We start from the raw sequence: 21,000 nt of genomic DNA, 5'->3' as shown, positions 1-21,000 counted from the left end.
GAATCTTGAGCATTGCCTCTGCACCTGCAGTCACAAAAATGACAACCACCCGCTGACAGGGAGAAGACATAAATGTCTCCCGACATATTTCCATTAAAGAAATGCATCGCACCAGCAGTTGAGGCACACTCGAGTGAAAACCGGAGGCCTTTCAGGAGCAGGACGTCTTTTGAGCTGACCTACTTGAACACAGCCGAGACAGAAACTTCATTTTAAATGGTACAAAACACAACAATGATCCCTTCTCTCTAAAAAAATAATCTAACCTGAGCAAAACTAAAGCCTTTAAGGTTTGAGCTTTGAATATCAATATGCTGTGACATACTTTACTTGAGGACTTTTATACAGTGTGGTTAAAAATATTTTCAAAATGTCATGACAGCCTGCTGGATAAGCTGATAAAAACAGTGGATGCCTTCCTCTTCTCGCTCATTTTGTTGAGAGCCTTGGCAAAACGCTCAAAAGAAAAGTGTTCTGAAGGTTTGGCTTCACACCGGTATCAGCAACAGCACACTCTTGAAAGAGGATGTGAAGAACCTGGGCACAGCGGCACTTTCACACACAAACGCAGCCCTGATCCGCAGCAACAAAGCACTCTGCACTTGACTTTGTTGAAAAGCCACAGAGACAAGGAACGGGTGGATTTCTTGACTCCCATGTGCAATATGTGATGAAACACATCACGTTAACTATTCAGCAACACAACACAATGTACCGAACCAATCGGTTGACTATTTAATGCCAACAACAGTATGATTCCATTTATAACAGACGTGAAGCAGAGTCACCAGCTCATGATTAAAATCACTGTAAATGTCATTTCTTATATGCTTTGGATCTTCAAATGGCTGTAGCTAAAACCTAAAGCTTAATAATCCAGCACACATAAAAGAGAAAGAAATGGCAACAGACAGACACACTAAGACATAAATACAGCCAATATTACACACAGAAACACATAGAGACCAGCAAGGCAGGAACACTGACACAAGTGAACACAACAGGAGACCGATAGAGTGACCCACAGCCTGCGGACCTGGGAGTGTGCCGTTGTTAGCGATGTAGCCAGCCAGGTCCAGGGGCCGACTGTCGATGTGCAGGTCTTTCATGCAGCCAATGAATTCTCGAGTCACAAAGGGGAAATTCTCGGAGAGGTTGGGCACTCCACCCAAAAACAGCGGCCCGGTGAGATCCAGAGATCTAAGGTGAAAAGGGGTGGGGGGGGGGGTTGACAGTCCTGTTAGTTTATCCATCCTTTTTCATTAGGACTACTTGTCTAGTGCTGAGTCACAGGACTCCAGATCCTATCCAGAAAGCGTAGGGTGTGAGGCTGGACAGACTGGGGATGAAACACCAGTCTTCATAATTCACCACATTGAAATTGTTGTCAGTCTGCAACAGATAGTCAAATATCAGAATAAGTAACAACAAATGATTTTTAAAACTTCATGATTCCATTCAGTGTTTTGTACCATATTAAACACACATGGTGTTCCTTTCAGCATTTTTTGTCTGAAATTCAGCATTTTATTGTGTCTAACCTTGCCACAAAGCAAGAAAATGCACAGAAGACAAGGGAGTGTTTTCAAATAAAAATGGAGCAGTCATGCTGCAGCAGTGTTTCGAATGCAGGCTGCCTCAGGCTAAAAAAACCTGTATCTACAGGGAGAGTAGGAGTCACACAATAGCACCTCAAGCTCTTTGGCACATCACTCATGTGCTGCAAACACTGTGCTGTCTGAGGAACTCATGGCCAGGGAGAACTTGTCAAGGCCAAGTTGGGCCCAGATCTGACACAACAGAACAGAAAACAGTCCAAGAGGAGAACAGGTTTCTACCTGTAGGCTAAATCTGTGAAGCTTACGACAGTACCGCTACCACTCTTACACTCAAAATACATAAAACACAGAAAACCAAAAACTGCATTGAGTGGCCCACTGGTTACAGTTATCACCTTGCAGTCAAAGGACCTGGGTTCGAATCATTGTACTACAGTTGTTGTAGTACTTTTTCAAGGTACAGTCATATCTAGAGACAGACACACTGAAGTTATGAGAATCTGACTTTGTGGGGAGTTTCAATTAATACACCTCCTTTGTCTTACTAGGCCTTTTCTTGCATTTATGAGGACCTCATCTGGACTTTCTGCACCTCCCAAGAACTGAGCAGCACAAGACATTTACATTTATTCATTTAGCAGATGTTTTTCTCCAAAAAGGACATACACTGATTAAATAATTTTTAGCTGACAAGTTTATCCAAGGTGACTTACAATCGTAGATACACTACAGTGAACTCCTAACAATCATTCACCGATTTACACAACTGAGCAATGACACACTCACATACACTCGCACTACAGGCAATTAAGGGTCACCGATTCGCCTAAAACACGTCTTTGGGCTGTGGGAGGAATTGGGGCTCGCGGACGAAATTCACGCTTTGTTAAGTGTAGCACGTGATAGGTATGAAAGAGCTGAATTAGCACAGGTGGAGGGCCGTACAACATTAAAGAATAATTAATGAGGGGAAGACTGCCTCATTATGTGTTGTTATGATCACTAATGCTAACTACTGAAGTAATTGTGTTCATTTTAATCAGATTTGATGATATTTTCACATGAGTGGTTGTCAGTTTTGGGGCTCAGGAGCACATAAAAATTATTACTGTTGAAACCAATGGTAATTACATCTTCGAGTTATGATAATTAACCTTAGTAAGGGTTCCTCAGGAACATTATTAACTTTGTAAGGTGGGGGAATACTGTGCTTATCCCAAACCAAAAAATTACCCTTCTGTATAAATGGGTAAATCATTGCAAGTATCTTACTGCATAAAACTAACATTGTAAGTCTCTGAAAAAAATCAGCTAATTGAATCAATAACACTAATATAAGAGAACTCCACAATCAGACAAAATAACTCCTTTAGGTGCACATCATTTACAAAATTCCTTCCATACAACCCAGATTCAAGTTGGTAAAATGGTGTAAATTCACACACACTTTCAGAACCGCTTGTCCCATACAGGGTCGCAGGGAACCGGAGCCTACCTGGCAATTCAGGGCGTAAAGTCGGAGGGGGAGGGGACACACCCAGGACGGGACGCCAGTCCGCCGCAAGGCACCCCAAGCGGGACTCGAACCCCAGACCCACCAGAGAGCAGGACCCGGTCCAACCCACTGCGCCACCATGTCCCCCGGCGGTGTAAATTCAATTAAATACAAAATAATGTGTTAACTTTTTTTGACTAAAATAATTATTCTGTGAGTCCATACAGCTTCACAAATAATAGTCTTTTTTTGATCATACCTTAATGTTTTACTCGCCTACAATTTAATCTTCAGAGGTTTTAGGTTTCCTGTCATTTAAAAGTCACAATGAATAAATTGTGAGTTCATGAGTCACAAGAGCATTACTCTTACAGTTCCTAAGCACACCTTGTTCCAATGCAAGCCTCAGTGCTACCACACCATATTCTCTAAGCCTGCTTTCCAAATTAAATCCAGCACACCAGCAGAGAAAACTGGCTAAGAGGAAAATGAACAAGAACATGGAAAAAGCCCTCATTTTTGACTTGACAGAGGAACACATCACTGAACAGCCATTCCTAAACCAAAATGCTTCAAAGCTCTGGTTGCCGAAAACTGAAAATCCCCTGTAGCTGCTTTTAGCAGTCTGCCTCTGCGTGCCAAGGCACGGCGCTGGCCTCACAATCCACCTGAGGGTGTAGCAAAGGGTCACCAGATCGCTCAGGAGGGTGACGTGGCAGCCCTCTGCTCTGCATAGCACAAAAATCATTACTTCCGCCCCTGTGCCTAAAGAGGGCTTCGGTGTAGACACGACACAGGGGGCTGAGGCTGAAACGAGCTGAGCGTGACTATGCACTCCATGCGGAAATCTTCATTTGCTCACATGGTTTCACACCCAGCCCCTATGGACATGCATGATAAGGCTCTCAATGGCTTGGACCAGCAACCGTGCCAGTCCTTTGCCATAATACCCCAAACTGAATACACTCCATCCTGACAATCCAGAACCAGGCATTGTTGGTGTAGCCTCAAACAAGTGCTCATGAAATTTAATAAATATATTATTTGAGTACAAAATTAAAGTGCAGACACAACAAAACGTTACATTCTAAAGGTACAAATTCTTCACACACTGGAGGTGAATGTCCCACCCATAACATCTGTTCCATCTCACCAGCTGCAGTACTTCCCCTCCGCCCTTATTTCAGCCCCCTGCGGTGCTGGCCCGAACCGTGAGTTTGAGCCTCCCGGTCCGTGTGCCCATAACTCACTTCTTAGAGCTGGTCTGGCGGCCCTGTGCCGCACAGCTGTAGTTGCCCAGTTGCTGGCTAAAGCTCAGAGCCACAGCTGTGTCGCAGTCATCTATACTGAGAATGGCTACTTTCTCATTGGAAGGGCCCTGGCTCTCCCCACTGAGGCTCTGCTTGGGCTAGTAAGAGAAGAAAGAATGTTTACACATACCATATACTTTCTGGGCACAGCAGTACATTTTATTTTACATATATCCACACATACAGTATGTGTATGTACTGTGTCCAGGTATGTACAGTCTCTGTAAATAATACATAGAGACACACAACATAAAGCATATAATTACCTTGTTGGAATAGTGGATGTGAACCGTGTGCCAGTTGCCATCACTTACTCCACCAGGTAGGTAAGGGCTTACCTGGGTGGAAGATTCACCTGGACATGAAGTACAGGGGTGAGGAGTGAGAAATGGTTTCCATTATTACACCACAGCTGTCCACAACATAGATCTATAGACATGTCAACACGCATATCCACACATGCACTCACCTGTGGAGAACTTGAGCTGTACCTGTCCGTCTATAATCTCCAGAGCCAGGAAGTCATGCTTCTCATTGAAACGGCCATTGTACAGAAGGAGGGCACGGCGTTCCAAGGTCGCAAATCTGTAATATCCACATCATCACCACCGGAAAGCATCTCACTTGCTCGCATTAACAATGTAATCTCACTACCGGAGAGCACGTAAAAAACACTGGAGGGGTCTCCTGCAGCGCTTTACAAGCTTAGAGAGCCACCATGACAAGATTTCAAGAGGATGGTATAAGCAGCACTTTGTGCATCATTAAATTAATGACCAATGATGAATTACTAAAGTGCCTCTGTCGCCTTTTAACTGGAGTTTTATTAAGGTTTTAAAAGCCTCGGCCCACCCACCAGAAGGCTCCCTTTGTCTAGGTGATCAGTTGCTGTTGGTACAAAGACTATTCAAGGAAGCACCGACTAAGAGTGTTGCATTCAACACAAGTACATAATATAAGGTGTCATGAGTGAAGGGGGATAAACTCACGAAAGAGAGATAGAGAGGTGGAACCGCTGCCGGAGCCCATGGAACATGATGAAGGACTTAGGTGGGAAGGAGCGGGCTGTGACTGCGCAGTAGGGCCTCTCGTACCCCCCTGCGGGGCACTCACAGCGGAAGCCCCCTCCAGACAGCTCCCGACACGTCCCCCCATTCCGGCACACGCCTGGCACGCAGCGGCCTTTACGCCTGTTCCACTCACAGCGCTCACCTTAGAAGGGCAACATTACAGACAATCACACACACCCACACACAGGAAACACAGAGTTAGAAAGACTCAGAAACTCACATACACACATGCTGGTACAACACAGCCTCAGGCTAGATCCAATGCTCTCAGCGCTGGTCTGGTGGGCTGCAGTGTAAAAGATTTCAAAGACACAGATATGCACACATCAGATGTCTCAGAAATGACCTGACATTTCTCTTGCTTTTCTGCAGCTGAAGAAAACTAAAACTAGCTATTAAAGTGTGTCTGTGAATACCAGTATCAAGATGACAACACACACCTGCAATAAATCACCATTTCTGTATGTCCTAAAACTGTTGATCAGTTAGACCCTGAATTAAATGTGTGCAAGTAGTTCTGTGTGTGGATAGCATGGTGGTGGGGCAGGTAGCATTGCTGCCTCACAGTGTCTGGGCTGTTTGGGTGCAGGTTCAAATCCGGCTCAGTCTGTGTGGGATTTGTATGTTTTCCCTGTGTCTGGGTGGGTTTCCTCCGGATACCTCCTGCAGTCCAAAAATATGCAGTTCCGGTGGATTGGCAACGCGATTGCCTGTAGCAAGTGAATGGACAAGCGAGTGTGTGTGTGTGTGTGTGTGTGGCTAGCCTGCGATCCACTGGTGTCCTCTCCAAAGTGTCCTGCCCCAACCCTGTGCCCAGTGATTCTGGAATAGGCTCCAGACCACTGTCTCCCTGACCAGTCCAAACAGCTGTTGAAAGTAAGCGAGTGGTTCTGTGTATTCCGTCGAGAACGGGACAGGTTGTCTGGATCCCGTGCGGGAAGTGGTGAATGGGGGCCTAGCAAAGTACGGCTTCAGGCCCATTGTCAGAAAGAGTGGCTGCTGGTGTCATCTGGTTCAAAACACAGAGAGTGTGTGCGGAGGACTGGTCTTCTGGGAATAGCTTGGGAAAACAAAAGGCAGGGACAAAGATAACATATAGGGTGTGAGGGGGTAACCATGGCGCCTGAGGGGGAGGTTTCTGCCTCAGCACACGTGCAGTGATTTAATGGCTTTAACCGTCTCTTCGGCACCAGCACTCGGTGACTCCAGCACCTCAGCTCATAATTTAATGGCTTTAACCCTCTCCTCGTCTCGAGGTCTTGACAGCGCTGGCACCTCAGCCAGTGAGGTGTGTACACCTGAGGGGACATCACGAACTAGCCTCCGAACGAGAAATGCACAACTGAAGTGGAGCAGATAATTGCACTTAATGGGTCACACGTACATACATAGCTAAGAGAACCTTGCACAAACACACACTCACAGTTCTGAGTAAGACACAGAGGCCACGGCAACCACTGAGACACACACAGCCTGCATTGTTCGTTGCTTCCGGTGGTTCCAAATTTGACTAATGAAAGTGTGAAATATTAAGGGAATACTGAGACAGGGAGTCTTCTTTAGTGAATTTCTGATGAGTTTTTTTTTTTTTGACAAAGGATGTCATCAGTTTTTCACATCTGTCTGATACTAAAGTTAAAAACTGCCCTAGCCACACCAGCACACCATGTTATAAATGTACACCAGTGTTGCGTGACAACACGGTTGCAGAATTTCAGTGGTGAATTCCAGCCTCTTGTTTTTGCCTTTGGAATGACACTCTAGTATGACATGTTCACACTAGTGACAGGTGTCTGTTTGCATCTTGACCGGATGCCTCTGTCCCCCTCATCCTCATTTGCTTCCTCTTTCCGCCCTCATCTTCCTCCTCCAACTCATCCCCATCCTGCCTCCTTCACAGCACTGGAGCCAATTCCGTATTATAATAGAGCGTTCTTTCATTCATTCATTCACACCCCAGCCTTCAACATGATGTTTTATTCATCAAAGCAAGAGTTCCCCCTGCAGCACCCCCGCTCCCCACCCCCCCTCACACCCAACCCTTGAACAGAATGTCCCCCCGGGCCACTTTTGCCTTCCTCTTCCCTCTCTCTACCTTCTTCCCTTCTGTTTCTGCATCTCACTCTCTCCTCTCTTTGTAGCTCTCTCCAATGCCCTCAGCAGACACAACTGCACTCTGCCTTCACACTGATTAGAATATGCACCCAGCTTCCAGTACAGGCTTTGCACAAAACTTTGATAAGATCGAACTTTTAAAACAAGCCATCTGAGTTTTTGGGAGGACGACTGTTCTTTAAAGCTTTGTGGGCCTTTCAGACTTCCCTCAAGGTCTTGTTCAAATTTGAACGAGGCGCTTTATAAGATCAGTGGATATCCCACAAAATCCCTAATGATCCTGGAAAGAGTCTACAAACCTCTTTAAGATCTTCCACAGAGACAAGGAAGAGAGAGACAACGGTTAGGAGAAGGGAGTGTAAAAAAAGGTTTCTGATATGCAAACAGGGTTGATGAGATGTCTCAGCACAAACTAAGTTGCATTAGCAAACATGTCATTCAAAACCCTCTACATCAGACAATGTGTCTCACAGTTTAACCTTATCTACATTAATTGCAGCAACAGACTTTTCTTTGGTTTCCTTCAAAGTTTTTTGAAAGCAGCCCTTGCCAGCCTCTATCAGACCTCCTTTCTAGACATCCATTCCAATTATGCAGTTTATTAACACTGCAGAAAAAAAATGCACTGGGCCATATACAGTGTGAAGAAAATGCACAGATTTTGAAGCAATTATACTTATTTATAAGAGTTCAAAGAATAACAAACATGTCAGCCATCAGAAAAGCCATGTTAGGCTGTTTCTTTGATGTTTCCTGCATTTGACTAAAGCACTCGAGAGCTGTAAAAGCTTGTCAGGGAACACTAAAAAAAAAGAAAACTCAACACTCCTTGGGAGGTTCTTACGTCTGTAAACTGAATTAATCATGTGTGCCGTAAATGAGTTTTGCCAGGTGAAAAAAAGGAAAATTTTACATTTGTCACGTTACTTTTTATAATGACTGACTGCAACTCATGGTAAGCCCCACACTGTTTGAGAAGAAAGAATTCCACATCTCCAGTGACAAAAGGAGCCTAGCTGACAAGCAGAGGTAAAGGCAGGAACAGTGGGGTGGGGCTGACCTGTGTAGTCCTCGTGACAGATGCAGGTGTAGCCCCCCTCTCGCCGTGTGCACAGACCCCCATTGAGGCAGGGGTTTGAATAGCACAGATTGATCTCTGTCTCACAGTAGTCACCGGTGAAGCCTGGAGGGCAGCGGCAGCGCAGTCCAGCGATGGGGTGGATGGGCCGAAACAAAATGGTGGGCGAGGCGATAAAGGGGGCGGAGCTGTTGAAGCGCAGCACTGAGATGCACTTCATATAATTCTGGCACGGTTCACGGAGGCATACATTGTCATCGAAGGGCAGGACCTGTTGGCAGTGAGACATGACAGTTTGTGAGCGTGTTCACATGGATTTGTCTGCGAATGTGTACGCGCGAGCATGTGCGAGGGCGTTCTCACCTCCATCTGGGCCAAAGAGGTGAGGCGTGGTCGATTCAGGTACAGCTGCTCTTCAAGGGCCTCCGAGGGAAAGAAGTGGCCTCCTGGAAGGGCAGCCGAGAAGCTGACATTCAGGATGCCCTCTGCCTCGCTATCTGGTTGGATGTTGAAGACAAAGACATCCTCTGGGGGAACAGAAAGCACAGCGGACACGCCCTCCAGGAAGTGGCCAAGTAGCGGAGACAGGAAGTGCTCCTGGGACATGTTCTGAAGGCGGACAGTCACACTGCTGCTCAGCATGTCCTCGGTGATGATCAGCACCCTGAGCACACACTGTGCCGTGACACTGTGGATCCCATCTGAGAGGGGAAGAGATGGTGGTAGGGTGGAGAAGTTAAAGAATTGTCTCAAGCACTGGTCAGTGAGCACTAAGCAAACCCGTTATACCTCGTTCTTGTCGATCTCACCCTGTACAAAGAACAAAGCTCAACTTAAATGTATTCATACTGAAGCACAAGCACAACTCATGTCAACAGACACACATATGCAACAAACCAAAGCACATCTTCTGCCTAAGTCTTGCCAGAGATATGGTTAATGTCCCACATTCACACAAACAAGAAAAATCACAACCAAAACCTGATTCCTTTTAAAGTGTATCCAGCTACATAATTACACTGGTATTCAAAAGACATTAACACAGAAGGAATTCCCAGAACCAACTGATCACAGGTTAGAAAAACTGTCAAAGCCGTTCTCCTTAAGAGTCACCTTTATATTTCCAGTGTCAAGCTGGAGCTCAACACCAGGAATGTACCCCTGCTATTACAAACACCACAGGAACTGAAAATCACCAGGTCTCACGCACACAAGTGGTTAAAGACCAAGACATCCTGCCAAAAAACCCCACTGTCATACCCAAAATACTGAACCTTGGTTGGTTCATGCAAAAATTCCCAGCTGCAAAAATGGTGTAAAGCTCAAAGCTATAATGTAAGCGAGTGGATTAAAAAACAGTCTGCTAAGCAAAAATTGTTGGGCCTGAACAGTAAAATGGGATAGTGCCACGTCAATAAACTCAGAACAGTGTATTTTTCACCTCTCGTTGGTTTTCTAAGTTTGGAGGGAAATGAAGTGAATAACCACATCTTTTCATTCCTTTATAAATATTACATGCTAAATAGTCCTTTTGTAAATGCATAGGGTGTGCAGCATTTCTTACTACTAGCACATCGCTATCATCATCGTCCTATCGCAATTTAAACCGCTTAAGGCATTCATCTTTCCTCCAGAGATCAATCATTCTTTCGGTGACCCTTTAATCGACCACATCTATCAAGGGAATTTGCCAGTGCAAATGAGAGTTTATTTCATGGCAACAACTAAACAAAATACAGTTTATGGGGGTTATTAAGACTGAAGAGGATGACACTCTGGCAAGAGTGTTTGAATAAATCACTCTGCACACGTGCTTGCTCTAGCAAAACTGAAAATCATCCTTTTGTGCCCACGGCTTGGTATAATGTGTTCTTGGCAAAACACTGCTAATTATCAACCAAATATTCCAATCATGCATTAAGGTTGAAAAGTTTGAGATTTGTGTTAAATGGAGAAGATAACATGTGACTGTCTGAACTCATCTTTGCGATATGGTGCGTCAGTTTCAAAGGAATAAGAAACAGTTGAACAGTTAGAAGTATCAGACAGTGACAGTAGTAGCTGGCAGGGAATTCTTGGTATACATCCATTTTGGCTTGTAGTCAGCTGGAGGGCTCACACCTGCCACTGGGCAAGCTTGTTGGTTATCAAAATTAACATCATCTTACCAATAATTAATAATTAATCCTGAATGAATGCATATAGATTTATCATGTTTTCATTTAAATCTTATAGTTTTAACTTACATATCCATATAAATGCTGTAGTAAGATTGGAATTGCGTGCATTCATCAAATCAGTCTTTCATCTTTCCTTTAATTTATTTCTTTTAAAGAAGAGAAATGGAAGGAAGCCGAGAGATAACATTGTTAGAACAAGGGGAAGCAGATGAACAGCATGGTGGTGAGGAAAGAAAAAGATGGGGTGGGGGGATGGTTGGCTGCTGCCAGCTGGTTCGTTTGCAGGATTATTGAGAAGCTGACTCTCATGTGACCCCATACACACTTGCACACACACACACACTTGCACACACACACACTCAGATACTGACACCAACCCTTGCAAAGGGGAAAAAAAGAGGAGGGGAGGGGAGTATGCATCAAAAAATACTCCTACAGGCAAAATGGCATATTGTCAAGCTTATTGTAACTGACTTGATTTGGTCGAACTGTTGATTGTGCCGTGCTAGTTATATTGTTATTTTCATGATATCTTTCAGCCTTTGTTTGATTTAATTCTTCCTTGTGGTCGTTCTGAAATTTAAAATTTCAATCTGTGTTATACTACAATAATTGTAACGTTTATTTCTGCGTATTTTGTATAAGAAATACATTTCAACAATTTCAAAACGGCCTTTTGCCTTACTGCGACACAGTATTGAATACTGAAATTAAATACATTGAATACTGTTATCCGGTGTTCTGAACAACCCATTAGCAGCAGTCAGCTAGCCAACAAAATCAAACTTGCTTTTGGATTCAGGTGCCCTCCATGCAAAAAATTAGTTGTACATTGATTTGTTTTGGTTGATGACCATTAGTTATATTGTGTTCATCTGAACAAGGAAAAATGTCTTTCAAACGTTTAAATGCCGATGTTTTCTACCATAGTGTTTTTAGTTTACGCTAAGTTCCAGCATTTGTCCGTAGGTATTTTTTAACAAAGACACGAGAAAAAAGGGGTAGAGAGAATGAAAACTGAAAGACTGGAATTAACTGAGGAGCTATTGTCTGTGCATTTCGTATGCTCATTTTTATACAAAAATGAAAATCATAGCGGCTAGACTACAATAATTGAGATCCACTAAGCCACCCCCGCAGACGTCTACTGATCTACTGAGCCCACACAACACTGAGACACACACACACACACACAAGGACACACGTACAGACGCACACATACATACAGGCATGTGCACATGTGCAGGTACATGCGCACGTGCCCACATGGGCTATTCCTTGGAGAAGCTCATTGAGATAGACAATCAAAAGGAACAGGGCTCAGATGAGCTCAGACAGGTTGCAAGAGAGAGCTCAAATTGATAGTTACATTTCAATCTTCTCACTATTCCTCAAGGAGACTGGAGGAGTGAGAGATGGAGAAGGGGGAATAGAAAATTGAGAGAAAAGCAGAGGACCAAACAGAAAATATGAGAAGGCAGAGAGTGGAAAAGATGTAGGGAAAAGGAAACAGAAACGGGAGAAAATGTCTGCCTGCAGTCCACCTACTACAGCCACAAACGTATACTGTAACCAGCTATTCGGTTAGCAATAACAAAATAAAGTATAACATTCTCTGCAAAAACTATCATCCTAACACAACTACGGATCTTTAATATGCAACAGCTGTGATCGATAACAAAATTTGTACCAAAAACACATTTCTTAATGTATAACATACAAGAATCGTAGGCTCAACAAAAACAACTGTTCAAAAAGAAATGTTGTTAATATATACCTTGAATAATCTTCTCCAAAAAACTATTACCATTAAAAAACAGACAAATCATAAAGAACTACTCAGCAAACACAACTACTCACAACAGGTCACAAATGGAAAATCCACATGTTCTGGGTTTTCGCTCTGATGCGGAGGAATGAGCTCCCCCTGTCCCTCACAATGGCTGAATCCCTCTCAACATTCAAGGCGGGTCTCAAAACTCAAATCTATTTTGGACTCAATGCTCTCCTGATCTCTTTCCCCTTCCATAAACTTGCATCACACCATATGTCACAATCACCTTCGTATCTCCTGTCATACTCAATTCTATAGGTAGATTCTTCAGCAGTGTGCGCTGGACAAACTCACTGTGTCTGCACCAAATGCTCTTTTCCTGCTGAGAAATGCACTTTGTTTACTCTAAGTTGTACTTCACGTTGAAGGAAAGTATGTACTAACTAAAAGGAACATAACTGTACTGATTTCACTGCACTTATTTTTGAGGAAGATTCCAACAGCCACCCTTTTAGCCTACAACATCATGCCTTACCTGTGACAGAAACCATCATGGTAGCCACCAGCGGCCGATTGTTGTCCAGCTTGCGGCTAAGGCGGATCTCTCCACTGGTGTGGTTAAGCAGCAACAAGTGCAGCTCATTACCGCGGTCGATAGAGTAGTACAATCGGTCTGATACATCAGGGTCATGAGCAGGGACACGCCCAATCACACCACTGGGAAAGCTGTTGGACCGATTCGACACAAAGTTGTTGAAAATGATCTGAAAGTTCTGCAGCAGAGGGCCATTGTCGTTCTGGTCTACTAGACGTATCCGTACTGTGGCACGGCTTACTAGGGGAGCAGAGGTTGCCTGCACCACAATAACATACTCAGAGCGCACCTCATAGTCTAGATCAATGAGTGAGGTCAGCTCCCCAGAGAAGATGTCCATCTGAAATATTTCAGGGATGTTTCCTTCCACAATTTGGTACATGATCTGGGCATTTGGACCCTCATCAGGGTCATTGGCAGTGATCTGGGCCACAACCGACCCAACAGCACTATTTTCTTTCACCAGAACCTCAAAATCATCTGCTGGGAAGACAGGCGCATTGTCATTGACATCAAGCACTGTGACCTGGATGTTCACAGGAGTGCGTTGGGGAGGAACACCACGGTCCACAGCGTAGGCAGTCAGTTCATAAAAGGGTATGCTCTCGCGATCCAGGCGCCTAACTGTGCGCACAATGCCCGAGGTGGGCTCAATGGTGAAATCGCCATCCCCATCTTCGCCATTCTGAAAGGTGTACTGCACACGGCCGTTTGCATGGGCATCGCGGTCATTGGCCGAGATCTGGAGGACGCTGGTGAAGGGTGGGGCATCCTCTGTCACAGTGCCTTGGTAACGCGGACTCAGGAACTGAGGTGCATTGTCGTTGACGTCGTTCACATTCACCTCCACATAGGTGGTGTCTGACTTCTGCGGGATGCCATTGTCACGTGCAGTGATGGCCAGCGTGTAGGTCATTTGGTCCTCATAGTCAAGTTCTGTGAGGAGAGTGATAGCACCACTAGAAGGATCGATGCGGAACTGTGGAATGTTGTCTTCCAAGAAGTACGTGATGCGAGCATTCTCGCCCATGTCCTCATCAGTAGCGCTAATAACCACAACTGTACTTCCTGGTGGCCGGTCCTCATTCACACTCACAGAGTAGTGCGCACTCTGGAACACCGGCCGATGAGTGTTGGCATCAGTGATGTTGACATGCACCTGACAGGTGTCATACAGTGTACGGTCAGAGGCAGTTACGGTCAGTATGTAGCGGCGTTCCTGCTTGTAGTCAAGTGGCAGTGCTAGTGAGAGTAAGCCAGCCCCTCCCACCGTGCTAATGGCAAAGCGGTTGCGTGTATTGCCACCAGTGATCTGGTAGGTAACTGCACTGTTGACATCACGGTCGATTGCGGTCACGCTGACCACGCTTGTGCCAACTGCTGCATCCTCATTCAAACGTACATAGTACTCCTTCTGCAGGAACTCGGGCCGGTTGTCATTGACATCCATCACTGTGACAGTGACACTAGCAGAAGCTGACAGAGGCGGTGTGCCATAGTCCCGTGCCTCCACGCCAAAGAAATAATGCTCTACGGCCTCACGATCTAACGCAGAGCTCACCGTCACCCAACCTGTTGCTGAGTTGATCACAAAAGGAGTGTCAGGGCTGGTGCCCGTCAGCCGGTACTCGAGCCGCGCATTGTCACCTGAATCAGTGTCTATGGCCTGTATGTGCAGTATTGAGTGGCCCACAGGGGCACTTTCCAGCACGGAGGCCTGGAAAGGAGTAGACACAAAGATGGGTGGGTTGTCGTTGACATCGGTTACCTGCACGCTCACAATGCCAGTGTTGTTGGAAAGTGGAGGGCGCCCGTTGTCCTGAGCACGCACCCTGAGTGTGTACTCCCTTTCTGCCTCAAAGTCTAGTGGAGCCACCACCTGGATCTCCCCAGTGACACTGTCAATGGAAAACTGGCCACGGCTGTTCCCGCTGATGATGTTGTAGTGCACTGCAGCGTTGTTGTCCTTGTCACGATCTGAGGCACTGATGCGAAGAATTTCGGAATGTGGCCGCACATCCTCACGTACCGCCACCACATACCGCTTCTCGCTGAACTGCGGCACATTGTCATTCTCATCCAGCACGGTGATGAAGACCCTTACTGTGGTAGAGCGGGGACCAGGATCCCTGCCCTGGTCACTGGCTTCCACTTGTAAAGTATAGCTCTCAGTGGTCTCCCGGTCGACAGGCCCTCGCGTTGTAATAAGCCCTGACCGGGGATCGATATCAAAAGCAGTGCGCACTGCAGAGGTGTTTCCCACAAAGCGGTAGCGGATGTTCGCATTGGAGGGGGCATCGAGATCAGTAGCACGCAGCTGCAGGATGGGGTACCCTTCCTCCACGTTTTCACGGATTGTCTCCCTGTACTCGGTCTGCTCAAACACGGGCGAGTGGTCATTACGGTCTGAAACAGTGATGGCCACCATGGTGGTACCTGAGAGCCGGGGTGAGCCATGATCTGTGGCAGTGACCCTAAAGTAGTGCAGATCCATGACCTCGCGGTCAAGCACCTTGGTGGTGGTCAGCAAGCCGGTGGTTTGATCTATGTGGAACAAGTCCATGGATCTGCTGTTCATGAGTGGGGCCATGCTATAACTGAGACGTCCTGCCTCCCCAGGGTCAGGGTCCTGCGCTACCATGGCGATCACAGAGGTGCCCGGAGGCTGGTTTTCTGCCACCTGCACCTGGTAGTTATACTGTGAGAAGTGGGGGTGCCTATTTGCTGCCCGACGATAGCGGCCAGGAGTGACAGGGAGGTTTTCTCGCTCTTCAATATTTTGTCTGTCACTCTGCCTCTCCTCCATTTCCTCATGTTCTTTAATAGCCTTGTCGCTTCCTCCTTCTCTGTTCTTATCAGCCTCTGTGCTCTCACCCAGCATTGCCAGGCTGCTATCCAGTCCAGATGTGTCTTTTCTGTCCTCTCCCTCCCAACTCCTATTCCAGTCCCAGTCTCCGCCTTTGGCCGCCCCTGTGCTGTTCTCCCGACCTTTGTTCTCCTCTCTTTCTAACATCACGTCTGTCCGTTTTGCTCCCTTTGTCCTGCCGGGACTTTTCCGTTTTTTCCACTCCTCCGTTTCAGGGTGACTTTCGCCCACTCCTTCGTCCACCTGTCCATCTCCCACCCCCCTCTCTCGCTCCTTGCCCTGCCTCCCAAGCCCCTGTGCCCAGTCCCCCAGCTGCTCCCAGTGTTGACTGACACCTCTGCGCTGCAACGCCCCTGATTTGCCGGGTTTTAATTGCAGGCGCGTGGCTTCCATACCGGTGTTTAAGCTGTTGCAAGCGGAGCTGTCAGTGCTCGCAGTGTGCAGCCCCTCCACCAGAGCCTCTCCCTGCTGTGAAAGTACACAGGGCCCTTGCTGAGGGGCTCCTTGTTGCCTGCCAGCATTCGACTCTTTGTAAAGCGTACGGTGGCTCTGCTCGGCGCTCTTGTTCTTATTGTTGTTGTTATTACTGTTGCTATTGCTGCTGATATAGGTGGTGGTATTTGTATTATTTCGGTAAGCACTGTGGGAACCACCGTTGATGTTAATCTTATTTGTAATCCTCCGAAGAGACAAGCGCAGGGCGGATGGAAGTGTCCGTCGTGTCACAGGTGCTGAAGGGCCTGGTTCTTTCATAGCGCTCGGCGTTTCGGAGCCCGTCTCCCCCGAGTAGGGCAGCTTGGTCAGGTTGAGCTCTGAGACAACAGACAACAAACGTGGCAATATTAGAGACGCTGACACCATTTTCAAGGCAACTGTCATTAGCACGAACAACAATAATATCTGCAATGAGTGATAAGATACGTAGGCTACTGGTGAGAATGAGAGCTATAAGGATATAAAACCAGAGGTATTAGTATCAATACAGTTGAAAGCTCAGAGTCCAATAAAAATATGTTTTTTTAACATTCAGGGACAAAAAACTCACAGGCCCCTTTGTCGTCAGCCTTCGGCGGCGGCAGTGATACTTCGTAGACACAGCAGGTGTGAACGAAAGTAATATACCGTTTTGAAAAGTTCAATTCAATTTTATATGATTTCACTCTGGTGTATCGGGAAACAAAGGGTTAGAAAAACGGCCAACTGTGCGCCAGACTGTTGAATATTTGTGGAGTTCCGAAGGAGAGTATAATAAGTGCCCATTACTTCAAGTTCAACGAGAGGCTCTGGGACTCGCGACCGCTGACCGGCACGCGCAAGACTAGCGCGTTCATCCACGGTCGCGCGGCGGCTCGTGCCGATTCCTCACACACACACAGGCGCCGGCGGGAAGCGGCCCAGGCCCGGCGCCGCGGTCCCAGCGTCGGCCAGCGTCGGCCAGCGGTGGCCATAACCAAACCTCGCCTGCGAAGAGTGCTATAATACTATAGACTAGGGTCGGGGCTAGTTAAGAAGAAGGGGCCGTTTTCATGCGCCGCCTCACCGACACGCGACATTCATTCAAGACAGAGCCTTTCAAATGACACGGAAACGCCTCCGTGATGCGAGCCGAGGCGGGTCCCCCGCGACACACACACACAGCTGTCCGGTTCGGCCGGTAACGCGGCCTGGCGGGGGCCTGCGCATCATCGTGGCAAGGCTCGTGCCGCGGATACCGCTTCCTGTTCTCTCTGTCACCGCCGGGCACGCATTGAAAACGCTCCCCGTGTGTCCGGTTTGTCGCTCTGTGAGCAGGTGCGTAGGATGAGCGGCGGTATCGCGCCAGGCGTGCGCGCACACCGCCGGTTGTACCACACACACACACACAGTGAGTGTAACGGGCAGGGTGTGGATGGAGGAAAAAAGGGAGTACCAACGCCCCTGCTTCCCTCGCGGCGCCACGTACGTACCTGGCTCGAGGTGTCCGAGCACATGATGATGATCCCGCGAGCCCCGCCGTCCTCCGCCGCTCTCCGTGCAGCCGCCGGTGTCCCCGCGCGCGTTCCGTCGGCTACCGCAGCCCCAGTCCGGACGCTCGGCGAAACAGCATAGCGACGCCGGCGAGATCCACCCAGATCGCGCCTCCGAATCACACCCAGCCAGGAGCAGCAGCCAGTGCGGAGGAGCGGAGCACGAGCCGTGGGTCCGGCAGCAGGAGCCCGCGCTCTTCCCCCGGCTGTGCGCGAACAAAGGGCTGAGGAGCAGGAGGAGCAGGAGTCTGGAGAGCACGCTGGATGCCAGCAGCAGTGCAGCCATTAGTCTGGTCAGATCCTTCCTCTCCCCCCTTTCTCCCTCTCGCTTCCTGTCAGATCGTGCACGTCTCTCCCCCCTTTCCCCCCCTCTCCGACTAGGTCTCCAACCCCGCGGCCTCGACCCCACGCCTTCCCCCGTGCTCCCCCGAGTCTCCGCGGGCCCGGTACGCTCGCATTTACTCGCTGCGCTCGGTTGGAGTCGGGCTCTGGGCGTCAGGGGCGCAGCATCGCAGCCTTTCCATTCATCTCCAACATGGCTCTCAGCAGACCCCGGTGGTACCATCCATCCTCGCGCAGCACACACAGAGCCCCCCCCGCCACCGCCGCCGCCGCCGCCGCCGCCGCGCCCCTCCCCCTCGCGCAGCATCCTTTAGAGCGCGCGGAGGAGCGCAGCAGAGAATGGTTCGTCCCACGGTGCTCCGCTGTCACTCTTCCCCGACACGCGCTCCGCCGCATCCTCCCTCGCCAGGTGACTTCCGAGTGTTTAACGCAAAAATACTCTCCCGCACGAAGTGGAAGAGATCATCGCGCCGGTTAATGTCTGATTTCTGCCGGAGGCTCGTGTTGAAAGTAGATGCTGTGCACCGTGACCGCACTTGTCAATTTGCACTCCATTTATACCCCATTTGTACTCCATTTGTTTTTAATTTTGACTTCGGAACGAGCCGGCTTTGTGGTCTCTTTATCGCAGTTTTAAAATGGCACAAGTTTTAATTTCTCATTTCCATCCCTGTGCTCGGTCCACTCCAGTCACTGCTTTTTTTTTTCTTTTTTTTTTTCTTTCTTCAATCTTTGTAGCTGTTCGAGAGAAATAGAATTACTTTTTTTGTGGTCCGGTACGACTTTCCACTCCCCAAGATAAGAGAAAGATCAGATAAACCTGCTGTCATGAAGGAGAAAAACTGTGGGCTGATAAAATTTTCCGCAAAGTTATTAATCTACACCATCATTACTGACTATTCATGTTTGAAACTCTACTTATTAAACACTATGAGTCATATAAAACTGTGAGCATCATGCCAAATAACTGGTCAAAACTCTATTAATAATTCCGAAAAGCAGTCGGCTCAGTATAAAATATTCTTTGTCCTTTTATGTATGCGTCTTTTTTAAAATAATTATGTTGGCGTTATACTAATGAGTAATTAGCCCGTACATTTCGTGCACTATTGAAAAGCGGGACCCTTTTGTGAGTTTGTCGCTTGCTCAGTGCACAAAAACAGATAAGAAATTTTATTCGGTTACACGTGTGATTCATACTGAGCGAAGAGGCCTTTTATCCGATCTTCAATTCATTTTCCCGTGTTTTCCTACAAACAGGTAAGTTCCGAAACGAGATGACATTCGACAACATGTGTCATCTATTATTCTGCTTTGACTCGCCGGCAGGCGCGTGCACCGGCGCGCCCCGCACCCTTGCCATCACCCTCCAGCACCCGTTACACCAATCTTTAGATCAATATCCATTGGAACCTCAATAGGTTTCGCCCCCACCCCGGGCCCCGGGACACACCTATTTGGCTGTATAGGTTACCATGGGAACCGAGTGTCGAGGGGGGTGACGTTTTCACTTGCCAGCCTCTGTTACCCTGTAATTACGTACCCCCAGCCTCGCTACCCACTCACACGAGCCGTCTGGCCCCCACCCGGTCCGGTCCACCCCCCTCCTGCCCGCAGCCTCGGCGGCAGGTGGTACCGGCCCCTCACGCATCTGGCAGGCAGGGAAGCGATGCGCTAATACATATTCAGGAGAGTGGTGGGGGGTGGGGGTGCTGGGGGACACACACGGACGCGCATTGACAGCCGAAGGCGGCTATTGCCGGCAGATCGCCTATTGTTACCGACATCCGCCCAAGCCGTCATTCACAAAGGAGGGATCCCGCAGAACCCCACGCGGCGCCGCGCTCCCACAGCAACCCGCGGCAGCTCATGGCGGAGCCACGCAGGGGTGCGACCGGCCAGGCCCTGCTGTGTGGGCTGGGAAGCAAGGGCAGCCTCCACGCTGTCATTTATCCATGATAATACTGTAGTACATACTGTCATATGTGCTTCACATGTGCTCTCATGTATACATTATTTATTATGCTATATATACACTACACACACACACACACACACATTGACTGACTGAAATCACTTGTCCCAAGCGGGTTCACGGCGAACCGGAGCCTAACCCGGCAACACAGGGCGCAAGGCTGGAAGCCGAGGGGACGCACCCCAGGACGGGATGGACTCTTCAGCCGAGTTCATTTTTATTTTTATAGCACCCTTCCAAATCCGGTTGCCTCTCGGTGCCGAACATATGATCCGTCAAGAATGTGCAGGAGAAAAGTTGGCAGGCAAGAGCAGCATTATTTTTAATAAGTGAACATTAGTAAGAGAGTCACAGATGGGAACACGAGTAGTTTCACAGTGTAAAATGAACAGCAAGAGTGGGGAGAAGCCAGAAGTCTGATGGGCTTGTGTTGGAGATGATGTCATGAATAATTGGAGAGATTATATGATTAGGGGCCCCTTCATCCACTGGCCCATCAGTCGTTTATACTGGGACATTGTGCTTTAACAGTTTGATCATTTAATTACACTTCCTCCGGAGTCAGAAGTCAGAACAGCCGGCCACTGCGGCGGACACACGCGCGCGCACGCACACACCCATTCGCTCGCATTTAT

At 47.8% G+C, this 21,000-nt stretch overlaps 1 protein-coding gene across 2 annotated transcripts in view; it reads right to left on the bottom strand.

Moving 5' to 3' along the window:
* Positions 1-18,712, bottom strand: part of celsr3 (cadherin, EGF LAG seven-pass G-type receptor 3) — a 38,547-nt gene extending 19,835 nt beyond the window's left edge. For both annotated transcript variants that reach the window (XM_029249727.1, XM_029249728.1), the window contains exons 1-9: positions 17,989-18,712; positions 13,117-16,854; positions 8,991-9,328; positions 8,610-8,898; positions 5,354-5,576; positions 4,834-4,949; positions 4,631-4,719; positions 4,305-4,462; positions 1,037-1,200 (exon numbers count right to left, since the gene is read on the bottom strand). In XM_029249727.1, the coding sequence (XP_029105560.1) occupies positions 1,037-1,200; positions 4,305-4,462; positions 4,631-4,719; positions 4,834-4,949; positions 5,354-5,576; positions 8,610-8,898; positions 8,991-9,328; positions 13,117-16,854; positions 17,989-18,697 (5,824 nt within the window). In that variant the 5' untranslated portion in view covers positions 18,698-18,712. The remainder of the gene's footprint in view (positions 1-1,036; positions 1,201-4,304; positions 4,463-4,630; positions 4,720-4,833; positions 4,950-5,353; positions 5,577-8,609; positions 8,899-8,990; positions 9,329-13,116; positions 16,855-17,988) is intronic.
* Between the last annotated feature and the right edge of the window lie 2,288 nt (positions 18,713-21,000).

The sequence above is a fragment of the Scleropages formosus genome, chromosome 2 (genome assembly GCF_900964775.1).
Source record: "Scleropages formosus chromosome 2, fSclFor1.1, whole genome shotgun sequence".
NCBI classification, from domain to species: Eukaryota; Metazoa; Chordata; class Actinopteri; order Osteoglossiformes; family Osteoglossidae; genus Scleropages; species Scleropages formosus.
The sequence above is the reverse complement of the archived record's forward strand: the minus strand, read 5'-3'. Positions and strand labels throughout refer to the sequence as shown.